Source organism: Equus przewalskii, chromosome 13 (assembly GCF_037783145.1).
Source record: "Equus przewalskii isolate Varuska chromosome 13, EquPr2, whole genome shotgun sequence".
NCBI classification, from domain to species: Eukaryota; Metazoa; Chordata; class Mammalia; order Perissodactyla; family Equidae; genus Equus; species Equus przewalskii.
Genome location: NC_091843.1, coordinates 72309813 through 72332967, shown reverse-complemented (window position 1 = coordinate 72332967; position 23155 = coordinate 72309813). Strand labels below are relative to the sequence as shown.

The 23155-nt window shown below is 35.1% G+C and overlaps 1 protein-coding gene across 4 annotated transcripts in view; it reads right to left on the bottom strand.

Annotated features, from left to right (window-relative positions):
* Positions 1-23155, bottom strand: part of SKIC3 (SKI3 subunit of superkiller complex) — a 76953-nt gene that overhangs the window by 5523 nt on the left and 48275 nt on the right. For all 4 annotated transcript variants that reach the window (XM_070569687.1, XM_008520992.2, XM_070569685.1 and 1 more), the window contains 9 exons: positions 20975-21196; positions 19848-19920; positions 17410-17463; positions 17124-17235; positions 12710-12838; positions 9362-9483; positions 7436-7594; positions 3607-3759; positions 946-1076 (listed from right to left, as the gene is read on the bottom strand). In XM_070569687.1, coding sequence (XP_070425788.1) covers positions 946-1076; positions 3607-3759; positions 7436-7594; positions 9362-9483; positions 12710-12838; positions 17124-17235; positions 17410-17463; positions 19848-19920; positions 20975-21196 — 1155 coding nt within the window. The remainder of the gene's footprint in view (positions 1-945; positions 1077-3606; positions 3760-7435; positions 7595-9361; positions 9484-12709; positions 12839-17123; positions 17236-17409; positions 17464-19847; positions 19921-20974; positions 21197-23155) is intronic.

Genomic DNA, 23155 nt, shown 5'->3' with positions numbered 1-23155 from the left:
TTATATGTATTAAGCTCTATGACTACACAATACCTATTCTGTTTTAATAATGTATGCTCCAAAACCACTGTTTTACTTACAGTTGCTATGTGTTAGAGTGGGTATTATTCTCAGAATTTTAAAATATTCTTGACTGTTTTATCATCCATATGACCCAATATGTTCTTCAAATTTATTTCTGACCCTATCCCCACCCTCCAATAAAAAGATTGCTAGAATTTTTATATTTTAACCTGAGAAGCTTTTGGATTTTCTAGATATAAAAACCAGATTATGTATAATATGTCTCTGCATTGTCAATATTCATTACTCTTTTCATAGTTTACTGCCCTGCAGAACTTATGTCAATGTAGCCTTGAACTTGGATCCTTTGGTTTTGTTTGTTTCTAGAATCCACATTACACTGTTGGCTCATCCTAAGACAGTGAAGAGCAAAAACTCCAAGGCCTTCTTCACTTGGAATGCTGCCACGTCAAATCTTTCATATTCTATATCTGTGTGCCAAGTTATTTTTTGTTGTTGTTGTTGAGGAAGATTTGCCCTGAGCTAACATCTGTGGCCAATCTTCCTCCTTTTTTTTTTGCTTGAGGAAGATTTGCCCTGAGCTAACATCTGTGCCAATCTTCTATTTTGTATGTGGGTTGCCACCATAGCATTGCCGCCAATGAGTGGTGTAGTTCCGTGCCCAGAAACCAAATCCAGGCCGCCAAAGTGGAGTATGCCAAACTAGGCTGTGGGGCAAGCCCCCTAAGTTACCTTTTTTTGAACAAATGTAAGAGTTTATTTTCTTCCTTATTGGCTTACTAGAACCAGCCTTTCCAAAGTAGATACAAATATATGAATAATGCCAAAGTTTGTTAAACTAATTCTAAATCTTTGTGTCCTAAAAGGACTGAAAGTGAAGAAACATTTCCAAGAACAAAAATAAACAAAGATTCTTCATACCTTGCCCCCATTTTGCGGTTGAATTGTAACAAAGCTTGTAAAAAGACAGCCAGTGGACAAAAGCAAAGTTTCAAGGCCTCCGTTGTGGCTTCTTGAACCAAGGATGGCCAGTGATTATTGGAAATATTAGCCTATAAAAATGAGACAAATATTAAATCAAAGCTTTTGACAAGTTTACTTTTAAAGAATGCAGTTCAAGAGTGCCTACTTGTCCAAGTCGCCATGTAAATGCTACAGGGAGCATAATTCTACAGAATGATTCCGATTTGATTCCTGCCCTTAAGGAGCTAGAAAACAAGGCAGACTGGGATAAATGAAGGTTTCAAAGAGAAGATATCATTTAAAAAACACTAAAATATTTGTTAAAAGAAAATGCACTATTCTATTATATAGATGAATAAAATCTATCACTTACTAAGCTTCTGGTTACCAAATATACAAACTCAATGTAACATGATTCTTTAACTAGTAGTGATAAATATAAAATTCCACATTTCCAAAATCATCTAAGGAGAGAGGAAAGGCTGAAATGAAACATTTTAATCAAATGCCAATATAGAAAAAAAGTGCAAAGCAGATCAGATATGAAGAAATTGAATCAAATTCATCAATACCAAAAACTTTTTTAAGAATTTCACTTTATGGGGAAAATGTTAAAGTATCTATACATTACTTAGGTTGCAAACTTTAGTTTCTTATAATATGCATTGACTGGGAAATAACATAGACAAGTATTTCCTAAGAAACAGTAACTGTTTATGAAAATAAAATGGTGAACACTCTACTGAATTATGTAGGAAGAAAAAAATGCACTTAAAATCTTCTATTAAAGACCTCAAATTGTAACCAAGATTTCGTAATTACAGGTACCTAGAATACACATTTTAATAAAACCAATATAATAAGTCAATATATAGTTCATTTCAAACACTGAATTATAAAAAAAATATATTAGAGCAATAAACTCTGAGTGGATCACAGGCAACAGTAATTTGTGTAATCAAGGAAGAAGAAGCTATAAAGATAATAAATTTTAACACAGAGAATGGAGGTTGTGAGGCATCTCCTATAAAGAGGGGAGCATCTGGCAAAGAAAATTAGGCAAAGCCCATACTAACAAAATTATTCCTAATATATTTTTTAAAACCAATAACACAAAACTCTTACTGGTTGCTTTTATAATGCACTCTCTAAATTCCAAGAATTCATATAATGTGTTCTGTAAAGTTAGTCCAAAGATTATTATACAAGGAAAAAGTTTCTATATGTAACTGGTATATTAAACAAGGTGATTAGAATGTACTTATTTTTGTCTCCCATTATGTCTTTAAATTGTATTACATAAGGGAGACTTTTCCCCTGTTCCTGGATATAAATTATAGTGGGCCCCATAACTCTTACATCCATTTTTCTTACATTTATTCACAGTCTTAATTAGAATGTCCTCTTTTTTTTTTTTTTTAAAGATTGGCACCTGAGCTAACAATTTGCCAATCTCTTTTTTTTTTTCCTTTTTCTCCCCAAATCCCCCCCAGTAGATAGTTGTATACTTTTAGTTGTGGGTCCTTCTCGTTGTGGCATGTGGGACACCACCTCAACATGGCCTGATGCGTGGTGCCATGTCCGCGCCCAGGATCGGAACCGGTGAAACCCTGGGCCGCCAAAGCGGAGGGTGTGAACTTAACCACTTGGCCCCGGGGCCAGGCCCTGTCCTCTTCGTTTTAATGCTTCAGTCTTCACTCAAAGGTACTATTTGCACCCCACTCCCATCTCCTACCTAGGGTATAGTTACAGGGAGCAGCAGATAGGTTGTTCCTCCTACCAACACTCCCACCTTTTCTTGCTAATTGTAGTTTCAGGCCTCTACTGAAATACCAAAAGTTTGTATTTGGTGCCATTGTAAGCAGATGTGTATTGCTCTGGGCTTGAGAATTATTTAAAACTCTTTTTCTGATCCAGATTTTCCTGGCTTTATCAGTCACCCAGCTGCAAGGGACCAGTTATGTAATCAGTGTTATTCTCCAAAGCTTCTTTTATATCTTTCTAGGTACCAATAAGCACACATACCTGCACACACAGGATGTATTTTGAAATATATGTTCTTAAAAATATATATCACAGATACATACACTCTAATAGGATATCATAACACTGTTCCACAGTTTGTCGCCCAAGACTCCTACTTAAACATTTATCTTGAAGAATTTTCCACACTAGCACATAGGACTTCGAGATTCTGATACCTAAGTTCATAGCAGAAAACTTATGTCAAGTCAAAAATTACCAGAAATTCCTCTTGCATAATGTCAAATTGAACTGAGAAATGACTGAAATGTTAATTACTGACAGCTTTGTCACAGATGAGTAGCTGGGTTAATTCTAACTTAAATCATCAAGAAACAAAAATGTATATTCTGCCATAATTCAACTTTTAAAATTGCAATCTTTTTTCCCCCAAATATTGACAATGTTCCACTGGAGTCTAGGGTTTACATCACTCTTATATCCATCAAAAGCCTAAATATAAAGTCTATGAAGAGGCTACACTAGAAGGCAATGAAATAATAGGAACTCAATAGAATATCACTACGTAAAAAGTTTTCATCTTAAAGAAAATAAAAGAATCAGTTTTTCATGATTATAACTATAACATGATCTTACCATGCAGACTTCTAACGCAAGCAGGGCTAGTCTCAACAGACTTGAGAGCTTCCCACTCCAACTGCCCTGTTGGGATGCTACTTGTAGACTCTTCCTATAACACATCTCCGCAGCACCCATCATCCCTTGGGACTGATATATATGTGCCAGCCACTGAAGAACAGAAAGAGAGAAGAACCCAAAAGATTTTAATTTAGTATACAGTCTAGCACTCTACTGCCAACAAATTCAATAAACTTTGATGAAGCCAAATTTTTTACTTAATTATTGGTACCTTTGTGCCAAAAAACCCCACAAAAATCACAGGTCAAGAAAGGCTAGCCATCTTGCCCATTCTATTAGCAACAGCTTCCTAACCAAACCTAGTCTGAAGTCTTAAGGTCTCCCCAAGTGGCAAATGAGAAACAAAATCAAAATGCAATGTGAAAACAGATGTATCATGTAAATACTAACCAAAAGAAAGTTTGTATAGCTGTATTAACATCCAACAAACAAGATTTTAAGACAAGAAATATTAAGAGATAAAGGGGGCTGTTTCATCATGATGAAAGAGTCAATTCAACAATACCCCTACATTTGTATGCACCTCATAACACAGAATTTATGCAGCAAAAGTTGACACAAATTAAAGGAGAAATAGACAAGCCCAGAATCAAAATTGGAAATTTTAACACACCTATCTTGGCAATGATAAAAGAATGAGACAAAAAAATCATTAAGGATACAGAAGTTTTAAACAAGCTTGACTTAAATGACATATTTAGAAGACTATACTCAATAACTGCAGAACACACGTTCTTTGCCAACACACATGCAACATTTACCAAATCTAACCATATGCTGGGTCATGAAGTCTGAACACATTTCAAAGAACTGAGACACAAAGTCTATTCTGACTAAGTGGAATTAAACTAGAAAATCAGTAACAGAAAGACAACTAAAAAATCCCCCCCTCCCCGCAATATTGGAAATTTTGCAACCTGTTTCAGAAAAAACATTACAAAGAATTCCCAACAAAAATCATAAAAGATTTTCAAATGAATGACATGGAAGCACTACATAAAGTCTTGTAGGGTGCATATATTCAAGAAGGATGGAAAATCTATGATATAAGTTTCTACCTCAAGAAGCTAGGGGAAAAAAATAAACCCAAAGAAAGAAAAGAAAAGAACACAGAGAAGAAATCAATAACACATAAGAACATATAAAAAGAAAATCAAAACAAAAAGTTGGGGGGCTGGCCCCATGGCCTAGTGGTTAAGTTTGGTGCACTCCACTTTGGAGGCCTGGGTTTGGTTCCCGGGCACGGACCTACATGGCTCAGCAGTGGCCATGCTGTGGCAGAAACTCACATACAAAATAGAGAAAGACCGGCACCAGATGTTAGCTCAGGGCAAATCCTCCTCCAGCAAAAAGAGGAAGATCAGTAACAGGTGTTAACTCAGGGAGAATCTTCCTCAGGGAAAAAAAAAAAGTTGGTTCTTTGGGAAGCTAATAAAATTGCTGTTTATCAAGAAAAAAACTAGAAAATAAAAATTACCAATAAAAGAATGAAAAAGGTAAAATCATTACAGATTTTATAAACATTAAAAAGAAGCTATCGTGAAATTTGAAATTGAGATGTGCTGGACAAATTCCCTTCAACTTACTAATGCTAACAGGAAATCTTAATAAGCCTATTTAACCTGTAATTTTTTTAAAAAACTTTGCAATAAAGAAAATTCTTGGCCTGAATGGCTTCAATGGTAAATTCTTCCAAACATTAAAGAAATAAATGTCACTCTTAGACAAACTCTTTCAGAAAATAAAGAAAAAGGGAATTACAACATGGACAACAAAACCTAAAAAGGACTTTATGAGAAGGAAGCATTACAGGCCAATCTCTCTCATGAATATAGGCACAAAAATTCTAAACAAAGATATGAAGAAATTGACTCCAGTAATATGTTAAAAAAAAATACATCATGACTTCTAAGAATGCAAGGTTGGTTTAACATTTGAAAATCAATGCAATCCACCACATTAACAGAATAAAGAAAAAGAACCATTCTAATAGATGCCTGCTCAACAAAATCTGGTAAAACTCAACAGCCATTCAAGATAAAAACAAACAAACCTCTCTTGACAAACTGAATAGAGAACTTTCTTAATCTGATAAATATATCTACAAAAACCTACAGCAAACGTCATTTTTAATTATGAAACAGTAAATGTTTTTTACCTGGGGTAGAGAATAAGACAAGAATGTTCACTTATCACCACTTCTATTTAACATTATATTCAAGGTTCTAAACAGTGCAATACAGCAAGAAAAAAATTAACATAAAAATACTGAAAAGCAAAAGTAAAACTTTATTATTCACAAATGACATAATTGTGTATGTAGAAAATCCAAAACCATTTCAAAAGAATAAGTGAATTTAGCAAGGTTGCTGGAGAGTCAATTTATAAAAATCAACTACATTTCTAAATGTTTGGAGCCAACATACAGAAAAAAATGCCACTTGCAATAGAACAGAAAATATCAACTAACTAGAAATAAATTTAACACAAAAATGTAAGAGACCTGTATGTTGAAAATTGTAAAACACTGCTGAAATTTAGAATTTAAATAATTTGAGGAATATACCACATTTGTGAATAGAGAAACAGTAGTATTACTTTGTCAATTCTCCCCAAATTAAACTACAGATGCATGCATTTCCAATCAAGATCCCAGCAGGACCTTTGTGTGTGTTGGGGTTGGGGGGGGGGGGAGAGGAAATGTTTGTATCTTGACAGAGGTAGTTGTTAAAAAGGTACACACTTATGTAAGAACATAATGAGTGGTATTTTTAAGATGTTTATACTATGTGTAAAACATATACATTACCTCTTGAGACTTTACCTACTACATAATTTATCCTTTAATTTTTCCCTTTTAGTTTGACAAGGTATTTTTTCCCCTTGATATAGAATATGAGATCATCAATATCCAGTTGACCTTAGAATTAAAGTACCTTAACTCTCACATGCCAAACTTACTCTAAGAGAGAAAAAAAAGCACTATCTTTCTTTAAGGATTACAGTAAAAAGGAGGCTTAGCTTGCATAATCCAATTTATGCCATTATAATGATAATCTTTTCAAGCAGGGACATCAAAAAGTTGATAAAATGCAAGATCAAAATAAGGAACAAATTGTAGTAAAATAAGCTTCTGTAAAATCTATACCCAAAAGCCCCTGTGATACTCTCTCTGGAGCACAGAGGGAACTATAACAAATTGAATAAAGTAGTTGTGTGCTTTTTGTATTTTAATATCAATAAGAATAAAGTACATAAAGATCATTATGTATTTGCCATTGTGGATGACCAGAGGGAGCTAAGAGGGCGGAGTCTTGATTCAGACATCAACCCCGAAAATAACTTTCTAAAAGCACTAAGTACCCATTAAAATCTTGGATATGGGGCACCCGTACAGTAGCTAAAGAAAAGCTACATACATCCCCTCTAAAGGTAGCGTTAAACACCATTATGGGAACCGTATTATAAAACGTTTGTAACACTTCTTTAGCTCTCTTATATCAACCCCAGGTAAAAGACAGTATTTTCAACAGTGTTTTAAATTGAGGAAATTATAATCAACAGTAAAGCTCTGAGGCAGTACAGCAGCAGATCCTAGATTAGTGTTCAATTTCCTTAGTTCCTCTAATCACAGTACACTTTAAAGCTTGAAAATGAGACATATATGCTGAGTTTAAAGGCAAGAGAAATATAAACGGAGCATACCCCTGACCTCATCTAATATTGGAGTATTTTAATTCAGGACTCACGTAAGGAGAGAATTTACCTGCCACGCTGGAACGGAGGTCGAGTTGGACATGACTGTTTTCTGCACTTCTTCAAGAACAGCATCCGGGAGAGGCTTTCGTGACTGCAGGAGCCGTTTACACTGAACTTGTCTCAACAGTAAGATAACAGCTGGCTGATCAGGGTTACTTTTTAACTTCTAAAAATTAAACCCCAAATAGAAATACATCAAATAGGTTCTTAAACGTTAAATGTAAAAGTCAATTAAGCTATTCTCCATGTTGGAAAAAAATCTGAATTTAACCTTTTCTTACTAAAAGATAAGCAACTGCAAAAGTAAAATATATAAAACACTGAACATCTTGGAATATCAAACTCTACATTCAAACAAACTTTAAAATTGCTAACACTATTATTATTGTTCATGTCATTTATTTTAGATTTAGTATGCCCCTTTGACTTGGTTTATTCTCAGGTGACACACTGAAAAATTTAGGTTCTGATTTCAGTAAGTAGCTGAACTAAGAAAATATAAAATTAACAGTGAAGGCTAACACCACTCCGTACTGGAAGAAGCTATACTATCTAAGAAGGAAAGAGCTATACATGTTTCCTTTCTCAGACTCTTACCAAAGATACTCATTGCATGCCCTCCCTCCAGGCACAGACACCTTACACTTTGGGAGTAAGAGAAAGACCCGTTTACCCATTTCTTTAAGCTACTATTTATACCCTAAAACACATAAAAAATACATAAATGTATATGTAGCTCCTTCTCTCTCTCTCTCTCTCTATATATATAGATATATGGAAGAAGTTAAGGGAAGTTCTCTAAACAAGTCCTTCCACTATTGTTTTAAATATTTCTTTATTGCTTGTCCCTCAATAACATACTTCTCTATTTTTTATCAATTAGGTCATAGTCTTAAATGTATTATTTCTAAAATGTATGTGATTGCTTTCTTCTACGAATTGGAACAATAAAATGACAAGGAAAGCTCCCTAAAAGTATCCCTTATTCTGTCAGAGAGAACACAGCAACTATCAATTTCTCTTTGCTAAACACTCACACTGTATAATCTTAACCTGTCTTGAACTTAAATGGAATTTCTTAAAAAAGAAAATTTACTACTCTACTTTTTAGAAAATTCAAGGACCAAAGGGATCTTCAAAGATTCATTCTTTTGTCTCTGTAAAATTTATATTGATCTTTCAAAAAACATTTCTAGAAACACAGCACAATCTCCCTGGTAAGCATTTATGAAGAAAGATCTTTTCAGGAAAAGTGATGTTTAAAATTACTTTTATCCATTTAACTATTTCTGAGTAGGTTTATGAAACTGATTCATTCATTCAATAACTATTTATTGAGCCCTTACTATGTGCTAGGCAAGGCGCTAAGAATTTACTCACAGAGCCTACAATTCAGGTATGTAAAAACTGACTACTGAGTAGTTCCAGTCACCCACTTAACAAACTCCACAATCATTCTGTTGGGTTCAGAACTTTGGAAAAATGCAAGGATGCTGGAAAACATAGCATTCTGAAGGGAGTAACCAGAAATCAAAGGAAAATACCGCCTCCATAATGGTATCCAAAAAAGAGGCCTACTAAGTCCTTAAGTCCTAGAGTCAGACAAATATAAGCTCAAGTGGCAACTCTACCAATTCCTGGCTCTGAGCTCTTATCCAAATTACTAATCTTCTCTAAGCCATAGTTTTCTCATTTGTAAAATGGGAGTAATAATAAATATCTGTGTGATACAATTGTTGTGACGTTCAAATACAAACTGCTAAATGTACTGACTGGCTTATAGTAAGTATACAAGAAACGCTGGGTATTATCATCACCACCACCACCACCACCACTGCCATATGCTCTTTAAACAACATGCACTCTATTTTTGAAGTTATTATCCAAGTAGGATAAGAATCCCTGAATCTCAATGCTCAGCTCCTAACAGTACCTTTGTACAGAGGGCTTCGGCTTCAGATAGCCTTCCTGTGTCGATCAGACCAGTGACAGCTTGGGAGAGAGACCACTTTTCAAGAGATTGGTTGTAATTTTCAAGGAATTTTTTGTCCTTAACTGTAAACAAAAAATGTCAGTTACTTTCTTCTACAATTTATAATGTATCCTCAGAGGACTAATTAGTTGCCAGGAAGTATTATTATTAGACTTATCAGGCATATACAATTTTTAAAACTTACATATACCACTGGAATACCACAGACTATCCTGACATGAGACAGGTTTCTGAAAAGTTTCATGGTAGGAATATTTGTGGTTGAATAACTTAAGACTTTATATACTGTGACTTATATAAAAAAATCACTACATCTGGGGGCTGACTCGATGGCATAATGGTTAAGTTCACACACTCTACTTTGGCAGCCCAGGGTTCGTGGATTTGGATCCTGGGCACAGACCTAGCACTGCTCATCAAGCCATGCTGTGGTGGTATCTTATATACAAAATAGAGGAAGATGAGCACAGATGTTAGCTCAGGGCCAATCTTCCTCACACACACACACACACACACACAAAATCACTACATCTGCAGTAAAACTGAAAATAACTCACTGAAAAAAATTAAATATTGTGATATAATTGACATACAATAAATTGAACATATTGAAACTATACAGTGTGATGACTTTTGACATAAGTATACATCTGTGAACTATCAATATAATTATCAATTATAATCAAGATAGTGAACATACCCATCATCATGAAAAGTTTCCTCCTACCCCTTTGGAATCACTACTGTCCCCAACCTACCTCTCCTCCTACTCTCTGTCCCCAGGAAAGCACTAATCATTTTCAGTCACAATAGATCAGTCTCCATTTTCTAAAACTTCATATAAATAGAACCATACAGTATAAACTCTTTGATATCTTCCACAGCTGTTAACATGATAAATTACATTCACTTTCAAATGTTAAAGCAACCCTGAATTCCTAGGATAAACCCCACTTGATCATGACGTATTATATTTTTTATGTGTTATGGGATCTGAATTGCTAAAGCTCTGCTATGAATTTCTGCATCCGTGGTTCGGTAGTTTTCTTGTAATGTCTGTGTCTGGTTTTGGTATCAGGGCAATGCTGGGTTCCTAGAAGAAGTTAGGAAGTGTTATCACCTTTTCAATTTTCTGGACAAGTTTGTATAGAACTGCTATTATTTCTTACTTAAATGTTTGGTAGAATTTATGAGTGAAGCCATCTGATCATTGAGTTTTCTTTGCAGGAAGATTTTAACTAAAAATTTAGTGTCATTAATAGATATAAAGCTATTTAGTTAATATATTTCTTTTTAAGTGAGCTTTGTGTCTCTTAAGGAATTTGTCCCTTTTATTTAAGTTGCCAAATTTAATGGTGTAAAGTTGTCCATGAGATTCTCTTATTAGCCTTTTAATAGCTATAGTGATATATCCTCTTTCAATCCTGACACTGGTACTCTGGATTTTTTTTTCCTGATGTCTGGCAAGAGGTTTATCAATTTTATTGATTTTCTCCAAGAACTAGTTTTTGCTTTTGTTGCTTTTCTGTTTTCTATTTCATAGCTCTCTACTCTTTATTATTTTTTTTCTTCTATTGATTTTGGTTTAATTTCTTGCTCCTTTTTCTAGTTTTCTAAGGTAGAAATTGAGATGATCGATTTTAAGCCTTTCTTATTTCCTATGTAAACATTCAAAGTTACAAATTTCCCTATAGGCAGTGCTTTAGTGACATTGTAGAATTTTGATATGCTTTTTCATTTTCATTTAGTTCAAAATATTTTCTAATTTTCCTTCTGACTTATTCTTTGACCTGGATTATTTAGAAGTATGTTATTTAGTTTCCAAATATTTGGGAATTTTTCAGATATTTTTCTGTTATTGATTTTTAATTTAACTCCATTGTATTAAGATAACATACTCTGTATGATTTGAATCCTTTTAAATTCATTTAGAGCTGTTTTATACCCATAATATGATATATATGGGTAAATGTTCTCCGTGCACCTGACAACACTATGCATTCTGCTGTTGTTAGGGAAAGTGTTTTACAAATGTCAATTAGGTCAAGTTAGTTGACAGTTTTGTTTAAGTCTTTATTATATCTTTACTGATTTTCTGTCCAATTGTTCTATTAATTACCAAGAGTGTTGAGTCTCTAACAATCATTGCAGATGTCTCTCTCTCCTTTTCAATTCTGTAAGTTTTTGCTTCATACATTTTTCCATAATTTCATTTTTTATACCTATTTTATTATGAAATACAACACAGATTTTATGTGTTTTGAAGCTCTGTTACTCAGTGCCTAAATATTTAGTATTGTTGTATCCTCTTGATAAATTGATTGTACCCTCATCACTGGCAATATTCTTTGCTCTAATATCTAATTTGTCTGAATTTAACATGGCCATTCTAGCTTTCTTTTGATTAGTGTTGGCATGGTATATCTTTTTCTATCCTTTTACTTTTTGGGCTATTTTTGTCTTTACATTTAAATATAGATTTATATTTGTGTATGTTTCTTTTAGATAGTATATAGTTCACTCTTGCCTTTTTAACCAATCTGACAATCTCTGCCTTTTACCCAGAGTATTTAGACCATTTATATTTAACTTGATTACTGATATGGCTGGGTTTAACTCTGACGTGTTGTTATTTGTTTTCTATTTGTTTTATCTATTCTTTGTTCCCTTTTCCTCCTCTTTTGGATTATTTTTTAATGATCCTATTTTATCTACTTTGTGGCTTATCAGCTATAACTATTTTTTCAGTGTCTACTTTAACATTTAGAGTATTCCTCTTTAACCTGCACAGTCTACCATTAAGTAATATTATACCACTTCACTTCTAGTATAAAAACTTTACAATAGAATACTTCTATTTTCCCCTCCTGGCCTTTGTGCTATTGTTGTCACGTGAGCTTTAAACAGTCAATTACATTTTGAAGAGATTTCTATCATGTGTCATTTGTGGGTCTGTTTCTATTCAGTGATTTTTCTCCTTATTGTGGGTGGTACCTTTCCGCTTCTCTGCATACCTATTAAGTTTTAACTGGATACCAGACATTGTGAATTTTACCTTGTTGAATGCTGGATATTTTTGTATTCCTATAACGTTCCTGAGCTTTGTTTTATATGCAGTTGAGCTTCTCGAAAATGATTTGATATTTTCAAGGCTTGTTTTTAAGCTTTGCTAGATGAGCCCCTAACAGCCTTTACTGTAGAGCTAATTATGCCCACTACCTTTTGGCAATAGCCCTCTGAGTACTTTATCCTGAATTCATCATGTATAAAATACTTTTTTAAACTTACTTGAAGCAGAAACAGCAGATAACAGTGCCAAATATAAATCCATCCTCTTCGGCTGAGTGTTGTTCACTAGAGCCAGTTTATCGTCAGCATGACAGGCTGCCATTAGCCCAGCCCAGACAGCAGGATCACCTAAACAAAGGAAATATAGTTAGCAGGCTTGTCAACAGCAACATGCTGCTGAAAAACTACCAAAATGAGAGCAAGAGTTTATAAATAGCAAAATAATAAAATAAATAGGGTCTCCAGAAAAATTCCATTTTCTTAAAGAAAAACTAATTTATACTTGTTTTCAGAAGACACACCAGTACATTCATCCTTCAAGATTTGCCGTTTTTCCCAAAAACATCAGAACATGAGAAATATCCTATTAAGTTCTTCTTCCATGGCTGGTTAGCTCAGTTACCTACAGTACTGTACTACTGTGGAAAGGTCAATTTTTTGTTTGTTTGTTTTTTTGAGGAAGATTAGCCCTGAGCTAACTACTGCCAATTCTCCTCTTTTTGCTGAGGAAGACTGGCCCTGAGCTAACATCCATGCCCATCTTCCGCCACTTTTTATACGTGGGATGCCTACCACAGCATGGCTTTTGCCAAGCGGTGCCATGTCTGCACCCGGGATCCGAACCAGCGAACCCCGGGCCGCGAAGCAGCAGAACGTGCGAACTTAACTGCTGAGCCACTGGGCCAGCCCCTGGAAAGGTCAATCATATTCACTTTCATTGGACACCCAGGACAAGTGTCAAATAGACACTCATGTTCATCACTCAGTCCCTGTATTAAAGGCTCAGTCATAGGAAAAGCAAGATAACATAATTTCTCAATTCTTAAGAAAAGTATAAGCCAAAGGAAAGCTCAAGACAACTCCATTTTACCTATGTTCTTACAGCCAAGCATGAAAGTCATTTTATCATGCCAAGTGAAGCAATTATGTGATTTTATATCCCCTCATTCATTTGCTCTTTCCTTCCTTCCTTCATGCCCTGATAGCAGCTTCAGGGGAGGGAGAAAAGCCTGCAAGCAATGGGCTGAGGAGATAACAATAGAGCTTATGAGTATAGACTCCTCTTTTTTTTTTGAGGAAGAATAGCCCTGAGCTAACTGCTGCCAACCCTCCTCTTTTCACTGAGGAAGACTGGCCCTGAGGTAACATCCACACCCGTCTTCCACTACTTTATATGTGGGACGCCTACCACAGCATGGCTTGCCAAGTGGTGTCACAGTCTGCACCCGGTATCCAAACCGGCGAACACCAGGCCGCCGAAGTGGAATGTGCGCAGTTAACCACTGCACCTCTGGGCCGGCCCCTATAGACTCCTCTTTTTTAGAAAGTGAGTTGTGAAAACAAAAAGCTGGAAGAGGATTAGGAACTTAGAAGGGCTTTTCAACTTGTTTGGTCTTTTATTTTATAAATCATATTTTGCAGGTTAATATTTGCATGGTTAATATTTTAGTCCTGCTACCATTAAAAAACAAATGGATAATTTTAAAATGCCACAAAGGGTGTTAGCTAACAATATAGTCATTTAAAGACACATTTTTAGTTTTATATTTTTGTCTTATCTAACTGCCCCATCCAATATATGTCTCCTATCAAATGCCTGAAATACATATCTATTTCACTTATGGATGGTCAGTATTACTGCTAATAGTACAAGAATCATTAGAGATCTTATGCAGATCAAAAATGTTTACAAAAAAATTAAATACATACCTCCATATTACAAAATAATTTCTGCCCTAGATAATGACTACCTTATTTTAAATAACATAAGACATAATCAAATTCCAGAATAAGGAAATGAGGACCATTCCCTAGAATTGATGATAAGATCTGATTACTGTATAATGAAAGGCACGTGATTGAGTCTTAGATCTGGGTTTTAGGTCTAACAATGTCACTCATTAACTGTGTGGCAGCTTTTCCTTTGGGACTCACATTTTATAAAACAAGGCAACTGAGGGGCCGGCCCCGTGGACAACTGGTTAAGTTCGAGCGCTCTGCTGCGGCAGCCCAGGGTTTCGCTGGTTCGGATCCTGGGCACGGACGTGGCACCACTCATCAGGCTACATTGAGGCAGCATCCCATGTGCCACAACTAGAAGGACCCACAACTGAAATATACAACTATGTACTGGGGGGATTTGGGGAGAAAAAGCAGACAGAAAAAAACCAAAAAAACACAGCAACTGAACTAGATGATGGCTCAGGTGCCATTAGGTCTAAAATCACATAATTCCAATTGAAGTGGACTCAAGTTCTGAATATTGACTTATTTCTGAGATTAAGTGAAATATTCCTCTAGAGGTCTTAGAGTATGCTATAGTTTAGATTTCGGGAGAGGGGATGGACATTAGCTGGCAGCAATTTTTTCTGTCACAACTCAAAAGAACTGCTGTTTTCATTAACTCTTCCATGGATAATCAGCAACTTGAATTCTCCACAGAACAAAGTGATAATATAAATATATATATAAACTACAAACCTAAAATTTTTTAAATACTGTCTGCTAAAAACACTTTTTAATATCATAGAAGCACTAATCTAGCAGAAATTGGATTTCTTTCCAATCAGTTCTAAATTCTTGAGATTATTTTTAAATTTCTGAAACAATTCCTTAGAATACCATCTATCAAAACTGTACTTTGTTCAGCTAAAGATCTGCAAGGACTAGGTGTACAGCTACTGCACATGACTACAATTACACTCATTTTCACTGGACTCCAAGGACAAGTCTCAAACAGGCACTCATTTTTACCCCTCAGTTCCTGTTTTAAGCATCTTATATGACGACCCTGCCTCCTTGAGTATGTATGTCTCCAGAATACATGGGAAAGTCAGAGAAGAGTATTAGAGAAGACCTTATCTGGGCAATCTCACCTTTCTAAAGTTCATGCCACTTACACAATTAAAGGCTAACAGATCCTCTATCATTCTAGATCCACAGTAAGAATTCTTCAGAGTAATTCTATCTAATACTCGCTTAAGAACACCTTTAAGAATCAGAAACTTACTCAATGTATAACATAGACAAACCCAAATGTTTAGGGCCTCTTTTTGTTCCGATCATTTCAAAAATGAAAGAAAGAATAAATAGGATATTGGTTTGTTTACTTGTTTCATAAAACAATCTCTAAAATGTTAGATATTTTGTAGTTTACTTAGGATCTTTACAATTTATTGTGAAGATAACATTGAACTTATTCTTTGTACAATTTGTTTTCCAACAGCCCTGGCCAAAAGCAATAGCATTCTTATTTAACAAATGTTCGAAGTGCTCTGGGGGAATAAAATGTCTAATCCTATATCTCATATTAAAAATAATATTATGTAGGGGGCCAGCCCAGTGGCGCAGTGGTTAAGTTCGCACATTCCACTTTGGCAGTCCAGGGTTCACCGGTTTGGATCCCAGGTACGGACATGGCAACACCTGGCAAGCCATGCTGCGGCAGGCGTCCCACATATAAAGTAGAGGAAGATGGGCACGGATGTTAGCTCAGGGCCAGTCTTCCTCAGCAGAAAAAGAGGAGGGCTGGCAGCAGATGTTAGCTCAGGGCTAATATTCCTAAAAAAAATATGATGTAGAGGCCGACCTGGTGGCATAGTGGTTAAGTTCACACACTCTGCTTCAGGTTTGCAGGTTCAGATCCTGGGCACAGACTGACACACCTCTCATTAAGCCATGCTGTGGCAGCATCCCATATACAAAATAGAGGAAGACTAGCACAGATGTTACCTCAAGCACAATCTTTCTCAAGCAAAAAGAGGAAGATTGCCAACACATGTTAGCTCAGGGCCAATCTTCCTCACCAAAAAAAAAGGTAAAAATACCCCTAATAATTCTATTTTGCTATACATTCCAGTTCTCTAAGGCATTTCTTCCGTAGTGTTAATAGAAGTATGCTGATGCAGTCATACACAGTTCTTCAGTACCTTTTGTGATCAGTGGCATATATATGACACAGTGGGTTAGAACTAAGAAGAGCTAGTTCAGGTGAGGCCAGCACCTTGCATTTCTAACAGTTACCACAGAAGATCAATCTCCACTCTTCAAGCTAACTACACATAAAAATAACTACATATGTTTATTAAATAATTTAGTGGCTATAGGTAAACCTCATTAAACCAGACTGATGGAAAAACAATAAAACTACTTCCTGAAAATACATAATTCAGATTTTTCAATAACGGGTAATAAAGTATCTTTAAGCAGATATTCCTTTGAGCCTACTTCAATAATTGATTATCTCTTAATTATCAGTAGCCAAATGCAGATAATCAAATAATATGCAAAATCTTAAAATATTTTCTTAAAATTTCTTTGTCTTATTTCATAAAAATACAAACTTTGCTCCTATAAGCCACAAATGCAAGATGGACAGAATCCTAATTAATGAAATGGATTATACTATATTCACCTGGAGAAAGGAGAGCTGCCTTCTGAATGGTCTTTAGTGCAATATTTTTTTCATCTTCCGCTGAACTGCTTCCCATAGCCAACTGATTTACTGCAGTGTACAGTAATGCCTTCTACAGAAGAGAAGAGAAGAACGTTACCAGTTCAGCTCCCTAACTTTCAAAGTGACTAAAAGTAGGACTGTATTGGATATAATGTGGCCTCCAAGCCTAGGAAGAAAAATTATTCTTTCATCAATAGTATTCTTTAACAAGGAGAACATTTCCTTTATACTGGGGCATACTAACCTTTCCATGATTTGAGTCCAGAATATGAGCCACATTTCCTGCTACAGCACCTCCCTATATAATAGAAAATAATTGATTATTCGGATGAATGAATAAACTTTCACAAAAGAGTAAAAACTAAGAATGACAAAATATTTCCATTAAATCACTTGAAAAGTTCAGTTTTATCACATTCATAACTTCTAAACTCTTTAAGTATCAACTTATTATGACTGCTTTAAAAGACCAGTATAATATTTTTATGAAAGAAAATCTTTTCTACTATAATCATTCAACTCTGCTCTTTTAAAATACTCATTAAAAGTGCATAAGTTACATGATTTTACAGTAGCACCAAACAAATGTACCCATTTTCTAACAATATAAATAGACGGCAAAAGAAAGAAAGTCTAAAAGAGAAAAAAAGAAAGACCACAAAACTCACTGTAAGATAAACTAACATGGTTTTACTCCACGAAAAGACAGTATTTTTAAAACTTCCATAGTCCCTCGTAAAATGAATGACTAAAGTTTAGAGCACTATGAAGCCCATCACTGCTTCAATAATCAACTCAATACTAAAAATGAGAAAAATATGTACAGCATCACAGTCTTCATAAAGTTGATTTGAAATCCTTAATTTTCAAAAATTCAATTAGACATTTTACCTGGAAAAGAAAGTGAATTCTAAGAATTATTTCATTTTAAATCAGAAATAAACTGTGTTCTTTACTTTACATCAACAGTGTATTAGAAAGGTTTTCAAAATCATATTTAGCATAGAAAGAATTCTAAAAATAAACTTTTAAAAAACATGTCAATATAGAACAAATAGAAGACGTCTTTCTGACAACACAGCAGAGTGGGAGGAAGATTCAGGAGTTAAATGTGGGATGATCTGTCACTACAACTATGATTTTTGCACATATTTAATCTCTATGTTCCAAGAGTCTTCTTCTATAAAATGGACATTAATTGCAGCTACTTCAAATGGTTGTTGGGATTAAACGACAAGTATATAAAACACCTAGCATGGCCAGCTGGCACATAATGAGGACTTCATTCCAGTGTCTAATAATGATGGTCTTCTAGGTTCTTTGAAAATAACTAAAAACGTGGAACACAACCTTGCTGCTCAAAGTGTGACCTGTACACCAGCAGTCCCCACACTCCCTAGGAGGTTGTTAGGAATGCAGAATACCAGGCCCCACTCCACACCTACTGAGTTAGGATCTGCATTGTAACTAGACCATCAGGTGATTTCATTTGCACATTAAAGTTTGAGAAGCACTGGGATAAAATACAAAAAACATGTATTCCTAAAGCATTGAACAGCTGACAAAATATGAAGAAGTTGCCAGGCCAAAACTAAAAGAGAAAACTGGAATCTAGACAGGGAACTGAGCAGGGAAGCCACTTCTGCCATGTGCAGATCCTAAGAAAAGTGAATTTTCCTTTGGAAGGACTCGTGGGACAGACATTAAACCCCAGGGCGCACAGGAGGGGCAGTATCTAAGAAACCACATCACAGTAAGGTGACAGCCCCAGGGGCTCTACCCTCAGGTTAAAGGCGAATCAGAAGCACACCAGGTTTCAAATGACCTTGATATCCAAGCACACAGTAGCCTGTGTGGTCCAGAAACCTCAAGCTCTGAACCTTGTGTAAGGTGGTTCCAGATGGTGGAACTCCCAAGCACCTGGGAGAAATAAGTACAATTTCCACAGAAAAGTATCTTAATCCTAGGTCTCAAATTATTTCCACAAATAATTTTCAGGTAAACACAATCAGGTAAACAAAGAAACAGCCACTATGTGTAAAAACCAACAGGAATAACAAACAAACGCAGACCCACACAGACCTCAGATATTGGAATTATTGGATGTATTAAGTGTTCAAAACATATTAGCTGCTACCATCATGTTTACCAACTAGCTAAGAAAACTATGAAAAAACATTTTAACCATAGACGTTACCAAAATACTTTATAGACTCCTGAAAATATGACTATTATGAACTAAAATACAGCATATAATCCCTTTTACAGAACATCAATGACTTCATGTTTAGATTTACATTTTTAGACATTAGGAATGTTCTAGTTCTTATTTTCTTCAAAAAGTTTTTAAATAAAATTATCTTTTGGGATTCAAAAACACAATAGCTAATTCTTACTAAATGGCAACATTTCAAGCAAAACATTGCCACACAGCCATTAATACAATCTGTACGTGTTCAAAAAAGTCCGCCTACGTCTTTGTATCTTCCATAACACCCAGAACAGTACATGGAAGAAACTCAGTGTACCACTTGTTGAATGAATAATTAAGAAATGGGTTAAATAACAGAATTTCCTTGCTGTAATTTTTTCCAGAATGATAATGACAATACTTTAAAATTATATTATTTACCACATCACAAGTTATTTTATTTTTTTGCCAGAATTTAGAACATTACTCACCTTTGCATTTCGTTGAGTATACTGAGCAACCACTCGGGACAACAGAGACCAAAGAGCAGGATCGGCTGGGTTACTGGCAGAGATCATCAAAAGAAGAGGGTGGGCTTAGAGATGGGAGTTATTTTAACCACAAACTACAAGCAGCCAACATTTTATTTAGTATCTAAGTTTAAAATCTTTCAGATATCTAACACAAGTTCATATTAATTGTCCATGTGTGGTTCAATGAGTCTTAATTTTAGAAAATATACTTTCTATCTCCTATATATACCAATAGTCCTTGTGACTATAAAAAGGAAAAATCAGCAATGCGATGATTATAAAGCCATGAGATCTAATTAAGAAAGGTTAAGGAGGGGCCGGCCTCTTGGCCTGGTGGTTAAGTTCATGTGCTCTGCTTCAGTGGCCCAGGGGATCCCTGGTTCGGATCCTGGGCGTGAACATGGCACCACTCATCAAGCCATGCTGAGGCGGCATCCCACATGGCACAACCAGAAGGACCTACAACTCGGATATACAACTGTGTACTGGGGGGCTTTGGGGAGAGGAAGAAGAAGGGGAAAAAAGAAGAATTGGCAACAGATGTTAGCTCAGGTGCCAATCTTTAAAAAAAAAAAAGAAAAGAAAGGTTAAGGAAACTTAGTATGTTCTGTTCAAAGAACACACAAAGAGATGAAAACTATAGAAGGAAAATAAACTACAGATATAACACTTACAGCTGCAAATAAAACAAATAACCACTTTCTATTTTCCAAATTTTGAAGATATTAAATGAATGTTTGAGTGACCAAAAAATTCCTCAAACCATTAAACTGGACAGTACAACAAACTGACAATATCGCAAACTTAACTAGTTAAGAGCTTTCATACTAAAACAAGGATTAAGCCTTAACCAGAATAAGGGCAGAATTTCTGATCTCTCTCTTTCTCTACCGAATTAAAAAAATCTTTACAGGTGAAACCACAGGTGCAGTCAGTTGCCTGGTCCTATGTACAATTTCATACAACCACAAGTTGGTTTCCAAATATATACGATTACCTCATTTAATATTCTTAACAAGGTCCAAATGTCAAAAACAACCTCCTCAAGTATAATTAGACCCCAAGAGCACAAGCACAGACTCTACCTGTGGACGGCTTTAGATGCCTGTCTCTGCACTGCCACGCTGCGGCCTTGCAGTGCGTAAATCGCTGAAGTGAGAAGGCACCTCTGGAAAGCGCTGTCTTTCTCTTTGATGCGCTTCAGTAGCTCATTAAGTGCTGCCTTTGACAGCGTAGCATCCTGCATGGCCAGTCCTAGAGCACACAGGGTTTGAAGGCTTTCTGTGGTTGGTTCCTTTAAGATAGAGCTGTGAAAATATTTTTTAGTTGCCTATTAGCTATGAGTACAGGAATGTGTAACTATTAAAACGTATTTAACATTTAGTAGAAAAATCAATTTACTTAAAGATTCACCAAATAAGCCCAGCTTTGAGATAAATATAAAAACAAACTGCTTGGCTTCTACGGACAGTAATTTCCCTGAATGTCTGAAGCAGTTAAAAGTACCAATGGCTTTCAGAGCAGCAACAGCCAAATGTCCTTTGTGGTCATTATACCTAAGTTTTAGAAACAAATATACATCAGCCTGTTTGGGTTTCAGGTCTAGGTAAATAATTAGAATAATTTTGCTAAAATGTTCAGTTTCAATAAAATCCTGGAAGGTACAAAAAATAAAGAAAAGTTCTCAATGTAAGATCTGATTTTTATCCTTCTCAGAAAACTCTGTCCTATTGCTCTGTGGTATTGAAACCAGAGCTTAGAGTACAAATTGTATCTATATCCACCATATTTCAAGTGAATATTTTTATAATTTAAGGAGAATTTAAATTTTGCCTGTAAATATCTAGCTTTTTCTTTCTCTCTCAACTATGAAATCTGATTTGGCCTTATGGAGGTAAAGGTCAAGAATGTTTAGAAATCGTTATGAATTTAAATGAAGAAATCTATCTCTCTCTACAAGCTTAATAATACTTCTAATAATAATCATGAATTATTGTACTGTAACAAAACAAGGGAACTTTCAAAAACTTTTTAAACAAAGTTCATTTAAGTAGAAACATGAATAACTTTACAAAATATCACATACCTACCACTGTCTTTCTACTATTTTTTGGAAGGAAGTGTTTAGAATTTAATTTTTACAAACGGGTATAAAATCATCAATTCCAATAGGCAGCTCTGGAGTAAACAGCTTACTTAGAGAACTCACGGTACTCTTTTTACAGTAAGGGCTAATAAATGTAGGAGTCCAAATATGGAAGAATATCAATAGTCACAGTCATTTCTATCAATACAAATAACCACATTCTAAGTTGGTACAATTAAAAAAGCAAATAATAAAATATAAATTCCATACTAACAAAAGAAGAAATTCCAATTTGTGCCTTGGTTCAAAAGAAAAAAAAAGGTATCTACTCTAATATTTATCAATATACAAAACCTAAGTTGTTCTCTAAATGACTACACCCCATTAAGCTAACATGACTGAATGCTCAGTACCTGCACGTGGTCTTGTACCACGTTCTAGGTATTTTACACGTGGTTATTTAATATCATAAATTCTATGAAGTTGGTAACCAGACTATTTCCCCTTGTATAGAACTTACTCCTATTCCCCTTAAATAAGCACCTAGGACACTGCTTAGTTCCCAAGTATGAATGCCAAAAAAGATCAATAAAGAACTGCCAACTGAGTTTTTTCATAGAAGGGAAGTCAAAGAAAAGAAGCCAAGGGGCAGGGAGGGGAGCAGGCGGTAGTGTTAAGTTTGAAAGATGACATTCAGAGAATCAAAAACAATAAAAGAAACATAGACTATATAAAATACAACACCACAAAACAAGGAAGTAAAGGTTTTCTTTTTCATAAGAGAAAGGGAAAGGGTTAAGATTATATTCTATTATTTTTCTCCACTTCCACAAATGTTCAAACTGATTTTGGTTACTGTTTTAAACAGAAACCCAAGACTAATCTAATTGTGTTTACTTTCAGGTTGCTTTTGCCCTTGATAAGTACAATGATACATTAGCATCTATGATTCTTATCCCCAAGCCATTTGCAAATTTCAGTTCTCTGAACATGTTATCTATAGCCTTATATACATATTACATGAGTGTATCCATGTAAAGTGACAAGACTTTTTAAAAACTATGATTAGTTTTCTCAAAATAGCAGAGGAAGAGAAAGAAGTGTGTATTTATTATACAAGAAAATGACTTTAATCAGGATGGGACAAAAGCATCACAATAAATAAACAAATATAAAGCTT